Below are 23931 nucleotides of genomic sequence, written 5' to 3' on the forward strand. Positions count from 1 at the left end.
AAAGTTTTGTACACCACTTCTCCTGCCTTCTCTAAATTAAGAGTATTAGTTTAATTGAACTGGTACAGCTGCTCCATCAGGACCTTGTCAGTGGCTCATTCTTGTCACTGACCCGTGATGATTACTGACCGCTTCTTTCAGTGATGACCTTCCAGCAGGCTGAAGTTTTGTTTTCTCATCATGTGACCTATTGCCTTTGCTTCAGTTGAAGAGTTAAACATATTCTACAAACACTGGTATCCACTGCTGGACTTTAGCTGACTGTTGTAATTGATTTCTGAAGTTTGCATAAGTGTTATCTTCTGTTGGTCACAAAAGGAAACAGCAGCTTACGCTAAAATAGGTTTTAATATCCTTTTATGATTCTCATATTTGGTTTGTTGTATGTTTTTGGAGCAATTGGATGGATATGCAAGTTACCTCAGGATTAATAAAGTACTCTATCTATCTATCTATCTATCTATCTATCTATCTATCTATCTATCTATCTATCTATCTATCTATCTATCTATCTATCTAATAGACTAGTTACTTCACATAAACATTGTCAACTAAAGAGCTCTTCAAAATGGGAGATGATGATTCATCCATTTTCTTAACCCGCTGTATCCCTTTCGGGGTTACTGGGTTGCCAGAGCCTGTCTGTATACAAGTACTACTGTTGGGTGAAGGCAGGGTACACCTTGGAAAGCCGCTAGTCTGTTGCAGGGCACATTATCACTCCCAAACGCACTCACAAACACTTTATGCTACTCTCACATCCAACATGTGTTTTCTGTGTAACCTCACGCCATGCATGGTTTCATGAACACACATTCAGCCCATGGTGTTCACACCAGACCAACACCGGACCAGCAGGGAGCGGCAGGAAGGAGTTTTTTGTCCGCCCCCTACAGTTGGCAGAGACTTGGTGCAAAAACGTTGAAGCGGTGCAAATCTGGAGAATATAGCTCCAGGCTTTTACTTTCACAGCTCTATTCCGATATGCAGTATGTATTTTTTTATATTAAAGCAGATTCACATCTTTTTGGGGGCATAGGAAGGAGAGCAGTTTGGTAAAAAATCAGAGAGTTTATGTCCTCCATTTTTTATCTCTTTCACATAAAAATGTCTTTAAGATGCTAACAGTTGTTATTAAAAGTCATCATAGAGCTGTTCAGCAGTCGGTAGGTGAGACACAGCCCCATTATTCATAATTCAGCCACTTTGTGAAAGGAAAATGACTGCTGAGTTATAATGTGTCCCTCAGAACCAATCAAACATGCTTGTTTTGCAGTGGTCCAAACAGGTGCCCCACTGACCACTTAAGCTCCTCCTGCTCTGAATCAGGGTCAGAAAGTTCAAAATCCCTCACTGTATAAAACAAGGTGATGGACAGAGAAGCAGCATCACAAGCTGAAGAAATGTCAAAAAGCCAGGCAACACTGACTCAGAACCCTCTGGAGAAGACCTGGGTGCCATGGATGAAAAGCAGACTGAACAAACGCAGAGGCTGTGAGTACACGGACGCTGTTGCACAGCTCTCGAGTGTCATGTTTGTCTTTACACGCTCAAATTTGCTAAAGTGAAACATCAGCTGACATACAGTAGGAGATCATGAGGTCTTTTAGAATGTGGCTCTTATGAACGGCATCTCTGGATCTAAGGGACTTCCACGTGGTGAAGAACAAACCCGACGGCCATTCACCCTGATGGGTCATGATGAACCAATGACAGAAAGACACAGAAGAGCTTTAGCTTTATAGAGTTTTACTATTTATTTATCAACTTCAAAGTTTTAAAACCAATAACTCTACCTGTCAAATTAGGTCAGTGGGAAGTTTATTTTCATGGCACATTGGTTACTACATTTTTTAGCAGTTAATTAAATACATTTAAATGTATTTAAATACACTTTTAAACAAATAAGGGCTATAAATAGCTTTAATTACAATAAAGATTTCAAATCTAATGGGTAAAATAATCTAATTCACCTGTCCTGACTTTAGCTTTAAAGAAGACAGGAACGGCCATTTCTGATTATATGTTTTCCAGATCATTTTCTTGAAATAACAAGACACTAGGTCTCAGAATTGAGTTTTGCAAGGAAACTGAAAAAAAGGTTTTCATTGGAGAACACTGAGCATTGCTCATTTTCTGGTAAATGGCGTATACTTATATAGCGCCTTTCTTCCTACAAGGACAAAGTGCTTTACAGTCACAGACCCATTCACCCAGTCACACACACATTCACACACACAGTCACACACTGGTGGTCGCTCCGCTGCCAAACACAGGCGCCCGCCTACCACCAGAGGCAATGAGCATTGCTCATTTTCTCTTTATATAGCCAATTTATCTGAACGTTGTTCTGACCGACAACATGATGTCCCGTCTGACCATAACTAAAGTAATCAATGACGCCTGTCACCATAGATCAGGGGTGTCCAACTCATTTTCACTGAGGGCCACATCAGCATAGTGGTATTCCTCAAAGGGCCAGAGATAAATTATACATGTAACTAAATGTAATGAAAAATAAATGTAACTACTTATTAATGTTAAATAACTCATTTATTTATTTACTATATCTTTTTAAAGTGACAATTACAGTTGCATAGAAAACACGTTTGCTTGTTCCTCTAGCACACACGTGTCAAACTCAAGGCCCGGGGGCCAAATGCGGCCCCCCCATGTCATTTTATGTGGCCCGCGAGACCATAGAAGTTTTCAAATTCTTAAAATAAAAATTGTTGTGTATTTATTCATATCTAGGGGGAATTGGACTTTAAATATCGGATTTGGCAACTATACATTAGGACTGAAACACTGTCCATATAACCTAACCTGACAGAATCAAATTTAAAAGGATTTATGCTAGAATAACAAGCAAACCTGTTTTTTTTTCCATTACATTTAGTTACATGTATAAGTTATCTCTGGCCCTTTGAGGACAGACACTATGCTGATGTGGCCCTCAGTGAAAATGAGTCTGACATCCCTGCTCTAGCATAAATCCTTTTACATTTGATTCAGTCAGGTTAGGTTATATGGACAGTGTTTGAGTCCTAATGTATAGTTGCCCAATCGGATATTTAAAGTACAATTCCCTAGATGTAAATAAATACATGCCAATTTTTATTTTTGTTTTAATAAATTAAAAAAATTGTATGCTCTTGTGGGCCACACAAATTACTTGGTGTGCCACATTTGGCCCGCGGGCCTTTGAGTTTGACACATGTGCTATAGATGATCTTTACACCGATGTGCATGGCCTTCTTGTTTTACATGTTCTTTATTGGGAACACATGAAAAGCAGTGCCTCTTTATAGCGAGCAAAAAGGATCATAATTCTCCGGTGAAACACCAGAGAAAAGGATCCCATGATCTCTTTCACTAAACTGTTTTTCTTTTTATTATACTGATCTTGAAGATGTGTATTCCGTTATCTTAAGAATTAAATTTTGTTTCCTCAAGATAACGAGTTAACATCTCGCTATCACAAGAAAGGAAAACTTATTTTCCCAAGATAATGATCTGAAAAAAAGGCATCAGACATTGCTGTTCTCGGTTCTTCAGTAGAGGTTAGAGGGGGGACATGCACAAAATGGAGACCCCCACCAGAGTTATACTCATAGGTGAAATGCTGTCAATTTTAATTCATTAAATAATAAAACCTTTGTATAATAGTAAAATTAGTGAATAAACTCTGCAAAAACAGCCTGCGGCTATTAATTCTGCTCCACTTCAAGGGGAATGAATGGAGAGGATGACTGTGGTTGCCAGGGATGAAGAGAGTCTGATGTGTCACAGTACTAGTATCCATAAAAAAGCCTGAACACCACAAATTCAGAACCTGGTCCCAAGCTGCCTCTAACGTGGTTGAACAACTTTGGACGTTTGAGGCCATCTGAGGAGTGTCAGGATCTGGTGATCTAGAATCCAAAATCCAGGAGACCAGGCTTGGCCAGTGATGTGATGCTCTGTCTCAGACTTTGAGGCACGTGCATTTACTGTGTCTGAGAACTGGACTGAGAGATCCCGCCCCCTGGTGTTCAAAACAGGAAGTACCCCCTGGCTGCAAAAAGCCCAAATCCCATGGACTTCTATAGAGAAATAAACAGCTGTTACTCAGTCATTCTATTGGTCAGAAGAACCATTCTGGATCTGATAAATATTTTACATGTTCTTGATAATCCTCCTTTATTTGTGATGTTTTTTTCTGTAGAGAGAGTTATTCATGTTATAAACTGACCAATCAGATGCCTCAAAAGTATGTTGTATGTTTGAAAGATTTCATATAGGCCCCTTTCAAGTGGTAGGAGTGTGGACTTCCAGACTGACTCTGACCGATCACTGCTTACTGATGTTGTCTTGGTGCAGCATAGCACACCGGTTTTGCAAAAAAATAAGTTTACTTCGTTTAGTTAGAACTGGCAGAAAACTATTTTCTATGAGTGGTGTCACACTCACCCAGTCTAGTCCCCTTGTGCAGTCAATGGGGATGTGCCGAGTAGTGGAGGAAGCCTTACCTCAATGCGCATTCTAAGGATTGCCTCGTCTGGGGGAGGAGCTGGAAATGATGATGATGCCTGAAACATCAGTGTTTGGCTGTACCACCTGACTGATGTGGACATTTAATGGAGAGTTTGGAGACTTAGGAGAAACTGTTTTAAATTAAAAAAAATAAATCCCATAAGCAATAATCACTGGCCATATCGCAATGGTTCCCAAACAAAGCTTCCCCACAAGATGGGTCTCGTGACATCCTCAGAATGTATTTGGAGTATATTTCACACACCTAGGTTTACCTTTAGGTAAAAACTGCACTTAAAATGTCTGGTTGGGGGGGTTGTTGAAAGACCCAAAATGCAGAGACAGGTGGTTCCAAGTCAAAAAGGTTTTTATCCTAAAAACAAAAAGCGCTGCAGAGCAAGGGAACCAAACACAACAAACTCTGTATAACCAGGAACATAGAGACTCAGACAGTTAGGCAAACAACAGTAGGGACCAGCACAAGAGGACGGCAGAGACAAGACTTATATACAAACAGAACTGACAAGACACAGGTGAAAACCATCAGGAGAGATTGGGACCAGGGAAGTGAAACTCAAAACTAACACATACAGGAAACCTTCAAAATAAAACAGGAAACAGAACTCAACTCATGACAGAAGAAAAACAGAAGCAAAAACAGAGGCAAAAAACCCAAACCCTGACATAAAAAGGCAGCATCTTGTTAAAGAAACAGATTCAAGACAACAAGGAACTCAATTTAATTTCTGTTTCAGGGTTGTGACTTCTTCTTTGAGAGTGGAGGGTCTCTCATAGACATTGCATGCAGGTCATATTTGGAGTCAGCCAGAGTTTTCTATCCTACATTAATGGTAGTATCAACTGTTTTATGTGCTTTCTGTTTCAGCTTCAGTGCCCCAGTTCACCAATTCCCCAACTCTGATAGTGATGGTGGGGCTGCCTGCACGCGGAAAAACGTACATCTCCAAGAAGCTCACCAGATACTTGAACTGGATTGGTGTTTCGACTAAAGGTAAAACCTGACAAAAGTACACAGAAGTTTACATTTCACCACATGATTAGTATGATCTTAAATATTTACTAATGGCTTTTATAATATTACATATAACATTTCATCGATTAATTTATTTTCCTCATAAATTGACGGTTTACTGTCAATTCAAAATAAAGAACAGAGTGTAGTTTCGGATTGCATGATCAATGCAGAGATGTCGGTATGTTTTCATACATCTGTGACACAAACATGTAGGCTGATTAGCTTCTGGTAAAACATTCTGGTTCAACTCACCACATAAAACCGTGGACTGTTGGTGGTGTGTTGGGGGGGCTGCACAGACAAAGAGGACATCAAAAACTGAATTGCCGGCTCAAGAGGGCAGGCTGTGTGGTGGGGCTAAACCAGGAGACGGTGGAGATGCTGGCAGAGCGGAGTGGATGTACACACAGATGTGTAGTTAGTTCCACTTATTGTGTCTTGGTAAAACATTTCTGGACCTTCATGTAACATTTTGGTAGCCTGTAAAATATCAAACTGTGTCAAAATAAATTTGCATGGGCTGGAATGGACAGATTTAAATGAGTCATAAAAACCAGCAAGGAAAAGGTCAACTGAGAGGTTTTTGCTTTGTCCTGTTAACCTACGTTCCAGTGAGGGACCGCTTCCAATGAAAAGTTTTCTAAGTTCTATGAACAAAATGCGTGTCCATTGAATGCAAATCAAAAGTTAAACCAGTTGAACTTTGTCCAGCCTCGTGACTTGAAAGGGACAAAACGGCAGAAGATGAATGAATGAATGAATGAACTTTGACTAATCAGGGATTCAGATTTGGTAGAGACATTTGGGTAGCATGCTTTTTAAATCCAGGAAGTACAAACCATTTGAAAAGTGATCATGAAGGAGAAATTAATGATGGCTGGAAATAAATGATACCTAGCACGTCTTTCATATCAAGAGAGAGCTGTGAAAGAAAAAGTCTGGAGCAAGTTTGGTGAGATTTGCACTATTTTGACATTTCACACCCAACTTCTTCCAACTGTGAAGCATCAAACTCACCGTGAACAATCCCAACCACTGCTACTGATGTCTAATCAAATCACCTACATTGTAACACTCAGCATTAAATGAGAGTATTTACAAAAAAATTAATCAGGGATCTACTTCTTTAACTGAATGTGCTCGATTCCTTTTCTCCATTTATTCAAAACAACTCCAACACAATGAGGTTTCCCAGGTAATGGTGGTATATTGAAATATACACATATACTTACAACTTCAACTACACCCAGTCTTTTTCTTATTTACACAGTACTTTAAAGTTTCTTTGGCGTCTTTTGTCCCTCTGGACAAAGCAGTCTCAAAGATAGTGGGGCCTGTGATGCTCCGTCCGCCTTCTGATGGTCAACGACTTCTTACCGGATCAGCTGTGATGGAAAATCGTGAGACTTTCTGGTGAAGGAAGACCTTAGGAAGTTTGGCAGAAAGTTCCGGTATATTCCTCAGCTTTTTTAATCCATAGAACCATCCGTTGCTTTAATCCATCCTTCAAGCGGCAGTCAAACATCACCCCAGCCAGTTTGTTTCTCCTTTTTCTTGCTTGGCCCCATCTTTCTCTCTTTTCTGCTGTCATTAGCTGTCATCAGCCACACACCTGAGTAACCGGAAGTCACCAGCAGGAAGTCTCTTGACCGCCATATTTGTAGTCCACAAAAAATAATCCAAAACCAAATACAAATCAAACTATTATAATGTGCTCACCTGGAAACTTAATGACATACTGGACCATTAATATTGGTGGATAATTTGGAAAGTATTTACTGTTTTTTTATCCCAACAGCAAAATGACAATCCTATATTTGTGTGGCAATGCTACATAGGCCCCCCCTCCAGCTGATGGCTAATCGGGATTTGCTCCATGATACTTTTTCAAGTTTACTACATGTGCCACATCTTCTCTTTGTGAGTCACCCATACATACTTTATAATTAATAGGTCCCAGTTTCTTATACGTGTTGCTGGCCCTTCTCACTTAGGCGCTAGCTTTGCTGAAAGTTATCTGTTGCTTTGGATAATGGATGTGACCAGACCTAGACTAAGTCACCCGTTGGGAGGTGCGCATCTTTCCTACGGTTATTATAGTACTTAGCTTGTCTTTTCTGGTGCAACCCCATTCTCCTTTTAACCTCTTCCGCCATCGTCTACTGTCCTTCAACCAGAGAGTATGCCAACCTCTGATCAGGAGATTGCGGTTTGTGGATGAGTCTCTCCAGTGGTCCGTGGATAGTTCTTCCTAAGGCCCGCTCTGCAGGTGTCTTTCTGGTGGTCTCTTGACGTGCTGCATTTATGGCGAAGCGGAATTCCGGAATACATTGGTCCCGCGTGGTATGATACTGTCCAACAACTGAGGCAATCATGGTCTTTATGGTTTTGTTGCAATGTTTTGTGAGATTGGTCTGAGGGTGATAACTAGTGGTCAATTTAGGAATGACCACCCCTGTGGTACACAGTTCTTTGATGAGATGATTAGTGAATTGGGGACCCTGGTCTGAGACCAGGTATTTTGGTACCCCCTGGCGGGTAAAAATCTCCTTCAGGATTTTGATTAGACGAGGTGTTCTAGCATCTTTCGAAGGGAACATTTCAACCAATTTGGTGTAATAGTCCACCACCACCACCAACATAGTATTGGAGTTTTTGCTTCTGGTAAATGGACCCATGATGTCGATTCCCAGCATTTCTCCTGGACTGTGCACTGAGGTGGACTGCAATAATCCAGCTGGGTTGATGTTAACAGCCTTCATACTTTCACACATGTGACATTTCTTGGTGTACTCCCACACCTCCTTTCTTATGCCGGGCCACCAAGCAACCTCCAAAACTCGCAAAAGGGTTTTTAACTGTCCAAGATGTCCCCCTAGAGGGTTATTGTGGAAATATGTGAGAAATTCTGCTCTCAGTGACTTTGGAACCCCCAACTGGTACTTCATGCCTTGGTCTTTCCGAGGAGCCCGCCGATAGAACACTCCTTGACAGGTCTCAAAACCTATGCGGCCTGGAGGAGAATGGTTAAGGTGGGACTGGCGTAGGTCACATACAGTAGGGTCTTTATTTTGTTCTTGTGTGATATCAGATAAATTTGTAGGCAAGTCTGAGGAAACTTTACCAGAAACTGTTGACCATTTTATGGGTAACTGTTGGAGTGATTTAGGACATTCTGTGTGAAATGATGATGCTGCAGCAGTATTAGCAGTAGTCCAACACGAAGGAAGTTCATCAGGCTGCAAAGCATAGTAGAGATGAACACCCGGCAGAGATGAATGAACATTAGAGTCAGTATTTACAGAAGGAGAGTCTTTGGGAGGAATGAATGCATGAAATACATATCCACGGTCTGTTTTCAGGCCGTAAGTGTTTTTGGCAAGATTAAGAAGGGCTCCAGACTTTGTGAGAAAATCCAGACCAAGAATCAGAGGGAAGGCCAGATGTCCATCATCCATTATATGCATGTCCAAAGGCCATTGTCCTCCATGCAACTCAACCCTGATGGTTTTTTTTCCCAAAGCCTGGTGAATTGTTCCGTCTGCCATTACAAAGTTCGTTCTTTCCCCCTGTTGACCTGACTCCTTCTTGTGAGCGATGGTTCTCCATAAACCGTCTCTGATTAGGGTATAAGTGCTACCAGTGTCTAACACAGCCTCACACCTCACACCTCTTATGGTAATGGGAACCACCAAAAGTCTTGGGTCCCGGTCTCTGCGATGGCTCGGCTGTCCTAAGGTGACACCAACAGTCCCTTTTGATGTTGTCTTTTTATCAATTGGTCTTCTTGTTGGTCGGTCTGAGCTAGAATGCACCTTATGCCAGTAATCTCTAACTCCGGTACAGTCTTTCTCCACCATAGATCCTATTTTCATCAACTGGGAAACTGATGACACTGTACCACGTAGACATCCAGCGACCTTTGGATTTATGTTATTTAAGATTCGACGCACTATTTCTTCTTCGGACATGTCTGGTTTCCACTTCAGGCATAATGCTCTGTAATCATAAGCAAAATCCCTTATACACTGATCAGGCTGTTGGATGGTTACTCTTAGTTTCTCTTCCACCTCGTTCATGTAATCAGTGGGGAGAAAAGCAGACAGAAAGGCTTCCTTAAAGGTTAACCAGTCAAGTACATCAGCTTTTGTGGCTTTCCACCAACTCAGAGCTGGCCCTTTTAAAACAGCAGAAAGGGTGCCTAATAGCTCATTATTGGGTAAAGGTCTAAGATCCAGGTAGTTCTCACATTGCTCGATAAAGCTTAGTGCATCATAATCAGTTTTGTCGCCAAATGTAGGGAAATCCAACCGAACAGGAGGTTTGGTGTAATATGGGGTTGCATCAGATAGACGTGAAAGCTGTGAGTAGTTTGGAGTGGATGGAACAACGGGACTTGCTGGAGTGGAAGTGGCTATGGTTCTCTGGGCTACAGGAGAATTAACAGTTTCAAGTGACTTTATTTGCTGTCTCCAACGCTCATCACGACGTAGCATACAGTTTATCCTTTTCTAGCCGCTCTACACTAGTTGTAAAAGCTTTCTCTAGTTTGCCCAAGCTAGCTTCCACATAATCTCTGAAATGGGTTTCTCTGTTGAGGGAGCTGGTCAAAGAGTCCCTGAATCTGTCCTCCAATTCTTTTATGTTATCTCTTAAGGATAACACCTCCTGCTTTAAATCAACATCCCCCAGTTGTTCTTGCTGTCCCCCTTGGTTAGTTAATGTAATGTTAGCTCCTTCAGACACAACCCTTTGCTCCTCATCATTTAACTCATCATCATCATGCATATACAACTCATCCTCATTTTGTAAATAAAGAGAACTTAATAAAGATGATATTTCCCCAGCTGAATTTGACCGATGAGTGACAAAAGTTCCAGCAGTAAAATCTGGATCTACAGCAGACATAGCATTTGGTGAAATCCTGGTTGGCAACATTTCATCATGACTTTGTTTCTGTGAAGTTGCCATTTTAAATAAATACAAATGCCCCAAAAAAAATCAAACAACACATTCACTACATTACAAATAAGTCCCCATACTGGCCACCATATGTAACACTCAGCATTAAATGAGAGTATTTACAAAAAAATTAATCAGGGATCTACTTCTTTAACTGAATGTGCTTGATTCCTTTTCTCCATTTATTCAAAACAACTCCAACACAATGAGGTTTCCCAGGTAATGGTGGTATATTGAAATATACACATATACTTACAACTTCAACTACACCCAGTCTTTTTCTTATTTACACAGTACTTTAAAGTTTCTAAAGTTTCTTTGGCGTCTTTTGTCCCTCTGGACAAAGCAGTCTCAAAGATAGTGGGGCCTGTGATGCTCCGTCCGCCTTCTGATGGTCAACGACTTCTTACCGGATCAGCTGTGATGGAAATCGTGAGACTTTCTGGTGAAGGAAGACCTTAGGAAGTGTGGCAGAAAGTTCCGGTATATTCCTCAGCTTTTTTAATCCATAGAACCATCCGTTGCTTTAATCCATCCTTCAAGCGGCAGTCAAACATCACCCCAGCCAGTTTGTTTCTCCTTTTTCTTGCTTGGCCCCATCTTTCTCTCTTTTCTGCTGTCATTAGCTGTCATCAGCCACACACCTGAGTGACCGGAAGTCACCCGCAGGAAGTCTCTTGGCCGCCATATTTGTAGTCCACAAAAACATAATCCAAAACCAAATACAAATCAAACTATTATAATGTGCTCACCTGGAAACTTAATGACATACTGGACCATTAATATTGGTGGATAATTTGGAAAGTATTTACTGTTTTTTTATCCCAACAGCAAAATGACAATCCTATATTTGTGTGGCAATGCTACAACATTACTGCTTTTTTTCTTTGTTTCACAGCTTTCAATGTTGGAGAATACAGAAGAGAGGCTACGTGCTCCTACAACAGCTATGAATTCTTTAGCCCTGACAACACAGAGGCAATGGAGATACGCAAGTAGGATCCTAAAAGTCCCACTCCAATCCTCTTTTGATCTGTATACTAAAGTGTTTCCAGTGGTCTTTTAATTATGATTATGCCATTTTAAGCCATTTTTAGTATCATTTTCTAGAGACAAAGTTTCTGTAGAGTGGCAGGAGTTCATAAGAAATTCACCTCCAAGTCTGACCAAGCCTACATACCGTCACCCATTTGTTTACATTCTCTTCCACTAGCTTACAGCCCCTCACGCCCCAACCTAACATTACTGGTGCAACAAAAATGGCAGCAATATCAGATCTATCCAGCCGTACAGTTTAGATCCAGATTCCAGCTCAGATGAGGAAAACAAAGATGAACATGGATCTGTTTGTCTGACAGTGGATGATCAGAATGGAGCAGAACAGGATGACTTTGGCCCACTGATTGTAGTTTCTAAAACACTATTAAGGCCTAATACAGGTTTAAATCCTTTCATTTATAATCGTGTTTAACCTGAGCACTTCGGCTTCCTCCAAAAGTCCAAAAACTTCATAGATTCAAAAGTTAATTGGTTACTCTAAAGGAAAACAGACAGGGCCCTGTGACCCCAAAGGGATATAGCAAGTTAAGAAAATGGATGGATGTTAGTTTGTGCTTTTTTAAACTTTGTAATAATTGGGTGTTTTTTTGTTTCTACCTCTGAACACAGGACATGTGTTGCTGCTGCTTTAAAAGATGTGTTTACCTATCTCACAAGGTACCAGGGTCAGGTTGCGGTAAGTTCATTCCAATCTCAAATCTCGAATGCGACATTTAATTCATTAAGTAATTTATAAAAACAGTTATCAAATGTTTTCTTATAAGCTTAAAGAAATTGAACACAGGCCTGTGTTGAACCTTTAACTACCTGCTTAACAAATAATAAATAATAATAATAATTAATAATATATTTAGATTTTCTATAACCAACATCTTCCGACAATTTACATCTCATGAAGCAGCCGAGAGAGCTACTCCACTTCACACTTCAACAAATTACAAATAAAAAGACTGACTGCTGTAAAGGAACCAGAACAAATGCTATTGAAGTTCCCATGAAAGTAGACATTCCTGGCTTCATGATCAGTTTAATCCCTCAAATAATCTGGACTATGTACATTATCAACTAAACCTTGACTGTCTCCAGGTGTTTGATGCCACCAACACCACTCCAGAGCGCAGACAGGTCATCCTCAGCTTTGCCAAGGACAACGGTTACAAGGTTGAAGAAGAATTTCCCCACGTTTGGTCTCTGTTGTTTGCTTAAATATTTCAACCAAATCAGACTGGACTTATTTTTTGGTTCCTGCCTTTGTAGGTTTTCTTTGTGGAGTCGATCTGTGATGATCCAGAAATTATTGCTGAAAATATTAAAGTAAGTGAACTGTAGATGTTGAATTGGAAATGAATGCCAGAGCGGATAAAAGGAAATCAATGTTAGTTAATTCTGACAGAACTAAGCCATGCAATTATTTATTAGCATTTTTGACACATTCAGTGTCTTGTTTTGCATTTGACTTGGATAAAGATTGTATTCAATTGTGTCCCAATGCTGGTTTGACTTGTAACATCTATCCAGGTTTTTCCCCCTTAGGTCAAAGTGTCTTCAGTGCAGAAGTAACTTATATTATTTCACATGAGGTGGCTGCTCCAATGTAAATTTGACCCAATAAAGCAATGCCTCTTACATGGAGGGTGCACTTAGATTTGGTTGCATCAGATCAGCAACATTATTGTCTCTCAAAACCAAAGGTCAGCTGAGGACACTAAATCACCAGGTTCTTTGATTTTTAAATTTTACAAAGCTACAGTGATTCCTCACGCTCAATACATATAGAAAAACGGGAAAAACATTTTTTAAATTGACGCACATTTTTTCTGTGTGCACATTTGCAAGGAAACAGGATTTTATGTGTGTCTCTCAACAGCAAGTAAAGCTGACAAGTCCAGATTACACTGACTGTGACAAAGAGGAGGCTTTAGTTGACTTTCTAAAGAGGATTGAATGCTATCAGCAGACCTACATTCCCCTAGATGACGACACAGACAGGTACTGGTACTCCTCAGAGGCACACGTCTTCCTGTCTAATGCTCTTAACCTAACATCCATGTCAATGATCAATTTAGTTCAGCCTCTTTTTAAGGAGGCTATTTGGTTTTGAACTAGATAAGATCAGTCTTGAAAGATTAAAATCCTCGATTTGAGAAAATGTGAAAAATATGATCAAGATAAACGTTTGGGTGAAATTAACATAGAAAGTAGTTTAAAACAACAATATCTCTCTGCAGTCTAAAAGAGTTTTTGGAGATTTGATATCATGTTTTCCGGTGGTGCAGGAACTTGTCGTACATCAAAATCTTCAATGTGGGCAGCAGATACCTGGTGAACAAGGTCCAGGACCACATCCAAAGCAGGATTGTGTACTATCTCATGAACATCCACGTCACCCCCAGATCTATCTACCTGTGTCGTCACGGGGAAAGTGAACTCAACCTCTTAGGCCGCATTGGAGGAGACCCCGGGCTTTCCCATCGCGGGACGAAGGTCAGACTGTTGAATCCATAACACTGCTGTTTGCTATTCCCTAAAGCAGGACGTTCATCTGCACTTTTTCAGCCTTTGGCTCCAAGGGGCTGCTGCATTTTTTTGCTCCCATCAGATTGTGTGATGTTTAACTTGCTTTAAAACAGTTTATGAGCACAAATTCTTTCACATTTATCAAGGATTTGTTACAGGGCCTTTTACAATATGCCCCTAACACAAATCCTGCATTGTGTGGAGTCTTGCCCAAAAACATACAGTGAAATTCCCCCTGGTGAGATTCTCCCCGGCTAAAAGGGGTAGGGGCATTGACCGGAGTTCACTGTGTCCAAGAACACCAACTGGGGGACGAGGAAAAGCTAATGCTCTGTTAGGTTCCCCCATTGGTCAACCCCCCTGCCAACTAGAAGGACGCTTCCTTTAATATGCAGAGGTAGAGTGGTCAACCTCTGATCAGAAGATTGTAGATACGGTTCCCGTCTAGTGTTGAAGTGTCCTTGGGTGAGACACTGAAGCCCACATTGCTCCCGGCAGTGTTCAGCAGTGGAGCCGCCATCGGTGTGTGTGGATGGAACTGTGACTGTAAAGTTCTTTGGGCTTTCGAAGAAGGTAGAAAAGCGCTATACAAATATACGCCTTCTCCCTTTAATATCTGCAAATTTGAGCTTTCATGAAGTCAAAAAGGCTAATTACCTCCCACCAGGGTCATGAATAAAAAAATAGTAATCCACATCAAAAATCTGCAGAAAGCTCTCTGCCTCTAGTGGCCTTAGGAGAAACTGCAACATTTGGTACTTCCTAGTTTGTCAAGTTTGGTAACCAAAAGAGAGGACTTGGTTTTGCTCAAAGAAACCTTGACACACGTGAGTCAGGACTGTTTCATCTGCATCATAGGACACAGAGTAAAAGACAAATGACTTGACAGGTTTGACCAGAAACACAGAGTTTGGCATCATCAGCAATATTGCATGGAAAGACTTGCCAGCCCAGTGACTTGAGTTTGATCTTCTTTCATTTATTGTGATTTTACTCTGTCTCCCTGCTCTTGTCTGTCCATCAGTTTGCCACTGCTCTGGGTGACTACATGCGTGACCAAAGCATCAGCGACCTTAAGGTGTGGACAAGCCACATGAAGAGGACCATCCAGACGGCAGAGTTTCTGGGAGTGCAGTATGAACAGTGGAAGGCCCTGAATGAAATAGATGCTGTGAGGAAACAAATCCATTCAGACTTCTATTACTGTCTCTGATTGTGTAATAAAAACCAAATACTAGAAGAATAAGGACATTTTTAAAGAAGTTCTCTTAATAGTTAGGAAAGAGGTGTGTCTACCATGATGTAGCGTTTCCTCCCTATTCATTGCTGTTTATGCGTGTGTGTATGTGCGTATGTGTGGGGGGGATCAGGGTCGTGTGTTTCTAAACTTTCAGTGTTGGAATTTGCTTCTTGCTTGATATTTATCCCAGCTTGTAAAGAAATTATGATTATCTTTCTTTGATTTTCTTTTGACAATGCTGTTGTGAATGGGTTGGGTGATCTGTGGTTTTACATTGACCTGCAAAAGTATACAAAGTTAAGTCTACAACCACTACTGAAGTTGACTTTTGTCCTTGGGAAGACGCCACCATCTTTAATGTTCTTTAAAAAAAAACACAACTTTTTGTACCTTTTACAAATTTAAACTTTGCCTAGGGATTTCAATCCATCACCTCCTAACTCCCCGACCATCATTAGGAAGCTACGTGAGATAAAAAATTGGTTTTAAGATTTATAGATTTCATGTGGCAAGCTGACAAAAGTGGAGTTCCCTTGTGGCTCGCACATTTTTCACCAGAGTTTTGTTAACATTTAACACATTAATCGCTTAACGAAACAATATAACATACAATGTCAACATGTCAGAAATGTGGGTGTGGTAAACCAAAAAACTCAGTCGTCAACGAAATCCAAAACGTTTCCTTCTAGAAATGATATAGACCTGTTTGTCATCCCCAGGTAACCCAAAAAATTAAATAGTTGCTATGGAGACAAAACCCACAGAAAAGGCGCTATTTTGAAAAGAAAGGTTTTTATGAAATGAAGCTCTGACTAGGGTGGCAGACAGAAAGGGTGAGTGAGGGGCGTGGAGCAGCCGCTAAGCCATTGGGACGGCTCAAAAGGGGGCGGTGAGGGCGGGTAGCGACTGTAGGCTACCATGTTGTATGTCGTCTTGCACCCCCATACCATGGCTTTCAAATTGAAGGTGGAAAATGTGCTGGAACTTCTCCCTCCTATTTAGTTTTGAGCACACTGCCTTGCTTTACCAACAAAAACATCTCACGTTTCTGTTTGTGTGGTATTTGACGACATGGTTTCTTCCTTTTTCACAGGATGTACATTTCTGTTTCAGGAAGAGTGGAGTTCTTCATTTATTGTGAAAAACATTCCTTGCTCTGCAGCAAATTAGATCACAATGATCTCTTCCTGAACCTGAAAAGACTAAATAGACTAAATTGAACATATATTATTTCTACAACTAAAGGACTATGAGTAAAATTGGTCCATGAGTAAAATAGAAAGACTACGGTTAAAAAAAAAACCTTCTTTCATTGGATAGCTGCTCAAATCTTCCCTGATTTAGTAAAGCAACCGTAAGGATTTTCCTCTTTCTTCCTCAGAAGTTTCACTTCCAAATCTTTTTTTCCTCCAGAAGTGGTGTGTTTTTGTCATGGACAGGACTCTCACCCATTGTGTGTTTTCAGTTGGTGTTGGGTGAACATACTGAAGCTGTCCCGTCTCTCTTTGATTGCTCAGGGGGTTTGTGAGGAGATGACGTATGAGGAGATTCAAGAGCATTTCCCTGAGGAGTTCGCCCTGAGGGACCAAGACAAATATCGATACCGCTATCCTAAAGGAGAGGTAAGCAAACCCCAGCAGACAGCTGTTGTGTTTCCAGCTCTGTCTGGGGTGTTTGTGGTACTCTGATACATGTGGCGCACACAGGATGACATTTGTGTTTGTTTGGGTTCATGTAGATACACATATGCATACGTGATTGTATGTTTGCTTTGATCACGTTTAGACGGTTGAGTCTTGACAAGACATCTAAAGTGGTTTCGGTGGAAAATCCTTTGCACATCAAAGCGGAAAGAAGGACAACAATGAAAATGTGTTTTTTTTCCCCACAAAATAACAACAAAATGCAACTTTGTTATAGCTTAAGTTTGCTCCCAGGACCTCCTCTAAAGGGGATTGTTGAGACCGCTGCAGAAAAACAGCTTTTGGACAAAATGCTCTTCCTGTGACAGCCACACCCACTCTTACACAAGCTTTAATTGAGAGCAAATCAGTCCAGTAAACATTGATTTTTAACCTTCTACTAGATTGAATTCAATCACTGTTTGGATGGATGTTCATTAGTGTGCACTGTCCCAATCAAATAAATAAACGAATAAAAAAGCATTTGGAGAAAACTGAGAAAAGCATCTCCTTCACCAGACGGCCTGGTTTCTATTCATCACATTAATGTGAAGCTACATTCACAGCTGTCATTGTTTAGCAATGGTATTTACGCTGGTCTGTCACTACCTGATACTAGCGCATGTACTCACAGTTGGAAGAGGCAGAGGCTTGGTGAGAAATGTCTGGTGAATCTTGTTCCTGGCTTTTCTTTCACAGCTCTATTCCGATACATGAAATACGTGGTGTTGTACAATTCTGGCCGGGCACAAAATGCAATTAATCAATTTTTGACTGGTTGGCACTTCCACGTTTTGAAAAGGATACTATCCACACATCATTACCAAATCCAAGTCCCTGATTGGTCAAAGCAATCCTCGTTCAATGAAAGTGCGTTTTGTATGCAGAGCCCAAAGACAGAGGTAAAACTTGTGTAGCGACACATGAATGCACGAGTTTTGATCACAGAAACCCACAGCGGACATATACAGGAGTTTACATGGACTTTCATTGGAAACCATCACTTGAATACGTGTTGTTGAGGACGGTGTGAACATAGCCTCATGATTTATTTGCAGTTTAAAGTTTTTCTGTCAGGGAGGATCTTGGGGACCAACCCAAAAACGACAGACCCAGGAATGTAACTTAATATTTATTCGGCTGAGGAGACTGGGGAGCTGGAGCTTGCAGTACTCGGAATAGGCACCAGAGGGCGTTGCAAGAGATGGGAGCCGCCAGCAGACTGAGAGGAGAGTCGAAAAACAGTCGCTTAGGGAGAAGCGAGAGGGGGGGGTGAAGCGTGGAAACCTTGAATGAAGAAGTCCTCTAGAGGCCAGAGCCGGGAATGTGAGATTCTTGGGATGGATCCGACTTGGAATAGCAGTCTTGTGGAGAAAGACACGGAGTGAGAGCGTCGGCTGACGAGCAGGCAGAATGCTTGGTCTCTGGAAGCGTGACAGGTAAGTTGTTTGGCTTGAGGACCTGGAGCGTTAACATAGACAGGGCGTGAGGTTAATAACTTGAACTTCAGCTCAAATCACAACAACAAGGCTGGTAGTCAGGCAAAAAGGCTAGACGTTCCGGCAATAACTGAGACTACGTGGCAGGCTTAAATACTGAGGCGTACAGGTGAGGAGAATCAGACCTGATGAGCGGCCGCTGAGAGGGAGGGGCAGCGGCAGTCATGACATTTTCTTTTAGTGTCTCTGGCTGGAGATTGTGTCAGAGAAGCTGACCATCCCAATGGTTTTCTATATCTAGTCGTACGAGGACCTCGTCCACCGCCTGGAGCCAGTCATCATGGAGCTGGAAAGGCAGGAAAATGTTTTGGTCATCTGTCATCAAGCGGTGATGAGATGTCTGCTGGCATACTTCCTGAACAAAAGTGATGGTGAGAGAAAAAACCTTTTGTTTTTATTTATTTATTTTTTTACTCACTTTATGGTGATCTTCAGAGTGCAGGACAAGTAAAACCTCCAAGCAGGAATTCCACCACACATCAAAAGTCCCAGCTTCTCATGTTAAACAGCCATGAATCACAGAGGATGGGATGTGCCTCAGTCTAAACGTAGCTTTTAAAGCAGCTTTCATCTGCAGACAGTCTGCAGTCCAGGTCAAAGTCAACTTTATTGTCAATCTCTATGATGTTTTCACGTACATGGAAATTGAAATCCTTTTTCTCTTCAAACTCCAGTCTAAACGGGGAATCTAACTTCAAAAAATAAAAAATAAAATAAAAAGGCCCGTACACACCGGGACAAATTTCGTGCGCGATATTCACCCGGCGTTTAACGCCTCGTGACTAAACAAAGGGCACCAATGTGAGTGTGCACACCCACGCGAAAAACGCCACGCGTCAAAGCGTCATTTTTTAAAAACGCCTAGGGTTTGTTTTTTTGGTTTGACGCACCGCGTCAAAAACTATACGACCAATGAGAACGGCGCATTTGCACACGTGTCTTGAGCTTCTGAAGTTACAGTAAAACACAACTTGGGGGCGCTCAAACACAAAACTGTCTTTCTGAGCACACATACCAGCGAAGAAGATAGACGCCAAGTAGCGTCTACACTGCCGCGAAGAAATAAGACTAAGAAAGAAGATGCACTCACTGACGGACATTCTAAAATACCCCCGAAAAACACTCATGATACATTTTCAGCTCTTGTACCAGTCGATAAAACTCCCCATGTTCTTCTCTTCTCGTAACTATGTGATGTACCCAAAATCGACGTCTTTTCCGGCGTCTTTCATCATTCAACAGAATTATAATTTCTTCATCGCTGGAACTGGAGCTGGAGCTACTGGTGCTTGAAATATTCATGTTTTCTCTGTTTTATTCTGACAAGCGCGTAAATACTTGCTCTCTTTTTCTGAGTGAAAAGCGACTTTAAGAAGCGTCAAGTTGCGCAGCGCCACCTTGTGTACAGGAGTATTTCTGTTTTACATTAGGCGCCATCTAATGTCAGGGAATGAAATTGCATGTTCGCTCGGCTCATCGTCAGCGAAAATCGCCTGGGTGTGAACACAAAAAACGTGTTGAAAAACGCTGGCGAATATTCGTCCCGGTGTGTACGGGCCTTAAGACGAAAAAAATAAAGTGACTAAAAAAAGAGAGAGAGAAAAAAGGCAGTAGAAGTGCAAACAATCCCAAAGAAGAAGCACATACAGATAGAACAGAAAGAGAAAATGTATAAAACAGTGAGAACACATTAAAACTGTGTAAAAATGAACAAAGAACAAAATGGAGACTACTTCTGTGCACTCTATGAGGTTTAGACTAGAGCATTTTAATGAATTTGTTCAAGATTTAAACCTTCTATAGAACCATCTTAAACCACTAGTTTCTAAAGTAAATCTCTAGCCTTAAAGTGTAACTTGTGAAAAAGTTCAAATGTGTTGTTGTTCACCCTTCGGCCCCTCCTGTCAGGAGTGGCCACAGTGAATCAGCGCTCAGTGAGCCGCACAGGCGGTTCAGCAGAGAGCTTTTGTGCCGGATGCCCTTCCTGACACAACCCTGTACTCTAAGGGCCCACGTAGACCCAGATAGGCAGCAGTGCTCAGGGTCTCACCTGAGGGCCCCCACTGGATTTAGCTCATTGCACGCCCTGAGAAGTGACCCCAGCTTTCCTGCGTGCCAGTCCTGAACTGCCCCCAGCCAACTGAAATGTGAACTTAAAAATTTAGGCTCCCCCACCCCAAAAAAGAAACTGAGCAAACTCAGCAAACAAAACTCTTGCTGTTGCACAAAATTTAGATGAATATGATTTTGTTTTTTTACCAAAGCTTGTGTTGTGGTTAAATGAATGCACTGTGTGTCAGATGAGCTGCCATACCTGAAGTGTCCTCTCCACACGGTGCTAAAGCTGACCCCCATCGCCTACGGTCAGTCTCTCTTATGTCTCAGCTTTCCTCTCTGTCTGCATTCCTTTATCTGTAAAATAATTTGTTGGTTTAAAACTTCAGGGTTAAAGCGAAGCATCTCTGTTTTCAGGTATTTGCAAATCAGACGTTGTTAAACAATCTATAACTTAGTTTCAAGAACTGAATTTCATAAAGTTTTGATTAAAGCGTCGACATCTAAAAATTTGATTTCAAATTTTGTCAGATGTTTTTATAGGCCACCAACAACTGCTCACATTTAGGTTGAGTGGGCTGATGACATTGGAATAGAAATCCCTATTAGTTTGTGGTTAAGCACTTTGAAAGGGATCCATAAGTGCACATCTTCAACTCATACAGTTTACAGTAATCCACCGTTTGCATTACTCCAAAACAAGATTGCAACCAAGATTTCACCAACCTGTAACCGCTGTCAAACCGGTATAGGTTCTTTATCTCATTTATTTTACTCATGCCCCATGCTAACACATTTATGGTCTGATATTTTGAAGTTGTTTAGTTCAGTTTACAATGTACAAACAACTCCCAATGTTCTGATTATTTGGTTGTTCAGGGAAAACTCAGAATCTGTCCCACTCAACTCAACAGGCAGTCATGTTTGGAATGATTATAGCTCAGAGGATTATTCTGAAGGAGTGGAAGGCTTCTACTTCCCCTAGATTCTGTAAATGGCTAAACGACATGGTGAGCTGTTTGTACCTTGAGGAAATCCGATACAAACTGACAGGTCGGCAGGAGAAATTCACAAAGACTTGGGGACCTTTATGGATCATTTTAATCAGGCGATAACCCAGCCTCTCATCTGATGACTATTGTTAACCTTTCTTTGCATTCTTGGGATGAATCCTTCTTTGTTGTTGCTGTATGTGGGTATTTATGCTGTTTCTCAATTGTACACTGGCAGTGTTTGTGTTGTGTGTGTGTTTAAAACACTGTTAAAAAAGCAATTAAAAAACTTAAAAAATAAATAAATAAAGCAGAGCCTCTCTGGACTAAATCATCTCTTTAGGAGATGCCTGCAGTCTGTCTTGACACCTAACTCAGTTATTTTGTTGCTTATGTGACAAGGTTTAATGAACCAGCCTCCATCAGTTTATCATCTGACACAGACAGTTCAGATTATGATTACAACACATCGTAAAATCTAATCCTTCTCCAGATTATGGTTTGAACTTGGATTATGTGTGTAGATGTGGTCAATGAGAACAGTTGTTCTTTCAATAGTAATCTGTAGGAAGATCACTTAGACTATTCAGGATTTCGTCATGCCTGAGCATCACCTCACCATGTTTCTCCCCTCAGGGTGCAAAGTGGAATCGGTCTTCCTCAACATTGAAGCTGTCAACACTCACAGGGACCGGCCAGAGGTATGCTGAACATCATCCACAAAGAGGCTGCATGAGCCGTTTCCTGTCTCTCATTGGGTCTCTTATGGAGAGTTCATGTTTCATGTGCGATTGTTCAACCACAGACACATTCAAGAGGAAAAACAAATCAGACACGAGGGCTGAATGAACTGAAAGAAAAAATATAATGATTTTCTGTGAGATTGGGTTCTCATTAATGGTTGCTTGAAAGAGCAGCTATGAATGAGAAGTAATGCAAACGGGGTGAAAAAAATGAATAATGACGATGTTCAATTGTGGAAAATGCATATTACTATAATTACCAAACTACAGAAAAAGTTAAAACATGTAGTTTTACATGCAATAAAAGCCCCATCAGAGAATTAACTTACATGAAGTCACTCAGACCCCGTCTGATGATGACATTTTTAATGATTTCATGTTCTTGCATGAAGCCCATTGAGACAGCTATTGTTGCATGAGCTAAATAAAGTTGAATTGAATGTAACCAAAGACAAATAAACCAAAATACCGGTATTTTACATGGTAATGGTGTGAAGTTCTTATACATTCATATATTTTGTTCTAACGTATCCAATCTTATGGCTGTAGTTATGACAAACCACAAATATTTCAAACATATACAGTTACAATACTTTTTCAACTTTGGCCTATTTTCCTTGTGCAGTATTGTTATGAAAACATTTTTGGAGTTAGTGCCAACATATGTTTAAAAGTTATTGGCCTGCAGTTTGTTACATAAATAACATGTCAGATCTATTGGAAAGGTTTTCATTGAAACACTGAAAATTCAAAAGTAAAGGATTATTAGAACATTTCCTTACAGTTTAGTAATGTTCATAAATTCTACAGTGTTTAAAAATATATATTTTTCAAACCTCTCATTTTTTATTCACGTTATTGTATTTTAATCTGCATATTTATAAGCAGAATCAATATTCCTGTGTGGACATAAATGAATGTAAACAACTTTCTAATAAGGATCCGTCCTCTTCCTGTCTGTCAGAATGTGGACGTGGACAGAGACCCAGAGGAGGCCCTGGAGACGGTTCCAGACCACATGTAGAGGACGCAGCTCTGCCACTCTGCTTCCCAGGAGTTTTACATTCAAGCCGTTTCCTTTCATCTTAATGCTGTCAGAAATACTTACCCAGTGGAATTTAACCATTATGGGCATTTTATGATTTCTGCTGAGAAGTTCTTTTCTGGTCCTAAAAATCGCATCTTTTACTTCTCTACACAAAGAAATTTGACCCTGAAGTTGGTCCAGTGGAGCTTCTGGGCTCCGGCTGCCATCTCCACAGCACACAGACCTAAATGCGAGGTGCTCCCATTTTCAAAACTGGATCCTTTCTTCCTCACAGGAAGACTCAATAAGTACAAATGCACAGGTTGTCTTCTGCAGATTAGCAGACAGGAAGGCTGTTGCCGTTTGTACCAGTGACCATGACAACCATATGTTGAGTGATTTGTGGAGAGTCTGGAGTGGAACGCCATCTTCACTGCAGCATGTGACCAGGAGCAGCAGCCAGACCGAGCTGGGGATCCAGTTTATTGAAATAAAGACACTTTACCCGCTAGTCGGTTTCTGCAATCTGACTTCAGCTGCTCCTCCCACAAATGCATCATCCTGACGAATGTGTTCCCATCTCAAAGGAAACAGGCTTTCCTGC

The 23931-nt window shown here is 41.0% G+C and overlaps 1 protein-coding gene across 2 annotated transcripts; it reads left to right on the top strand.

The window, feature by feature from the left end:
- Positions 1-1351: 1351 nt before the first annotated feature.
- LOC101162989 (6-phosphofructo-2-kinase/fructose-2,6-bisphosphatase) lies at positions 1352-23839 on the top strand. Of its 2 annotated transcripts, XM_023957045.1 has the most exons (14): positions 1353-1494; positions 5402-5527; positions 11412-11508; positions 12182-12248; positions 12659-12733; positions 12830-12886; positions 13440-13561; positions 13849-14056; positions 15114-15260; positions 16847-16951; positions 18752-18881; positions 20811-20873; positions 22194-22258; positions 23265-23839. In XM_023957045.1, the coding sequence occupies exons 1-14, from the start codon at positions 1371-1373 to the stop codon at positions 23322-23324; spliced, it is 1446 nt and encodes a 481-aa protein (XP_023812813.1). In that variant the 5' UTR covers positions 1353-1370; the 3' UTR covers positions 23325-23839. The 2 variants fall into 2 exon arrangements, with proteins under 2 accessions (XP_023812814.1, XP_023812813.1); XM_023957046.1 differs by lacking the exon at positions 20811-20873 and having other exon boundaries at positions 1352-1494.
- The last annotated feature ends 92 nt before the right edge of the window (positions 23840-23931 follow it).

This window comes from Oryzias latipes, chromosome 7 (genome assembly GCF_002234675.1).
Source record: "Oryzias latipes chromosome 7, ASM223467v1".
NCBI classification, from domain to species: Eukaryota; Metazoa; Chordata; class Actinopteri; order Beloniformes; family Adrianichthyidae; genus Oryzias; species Oryzias latipes.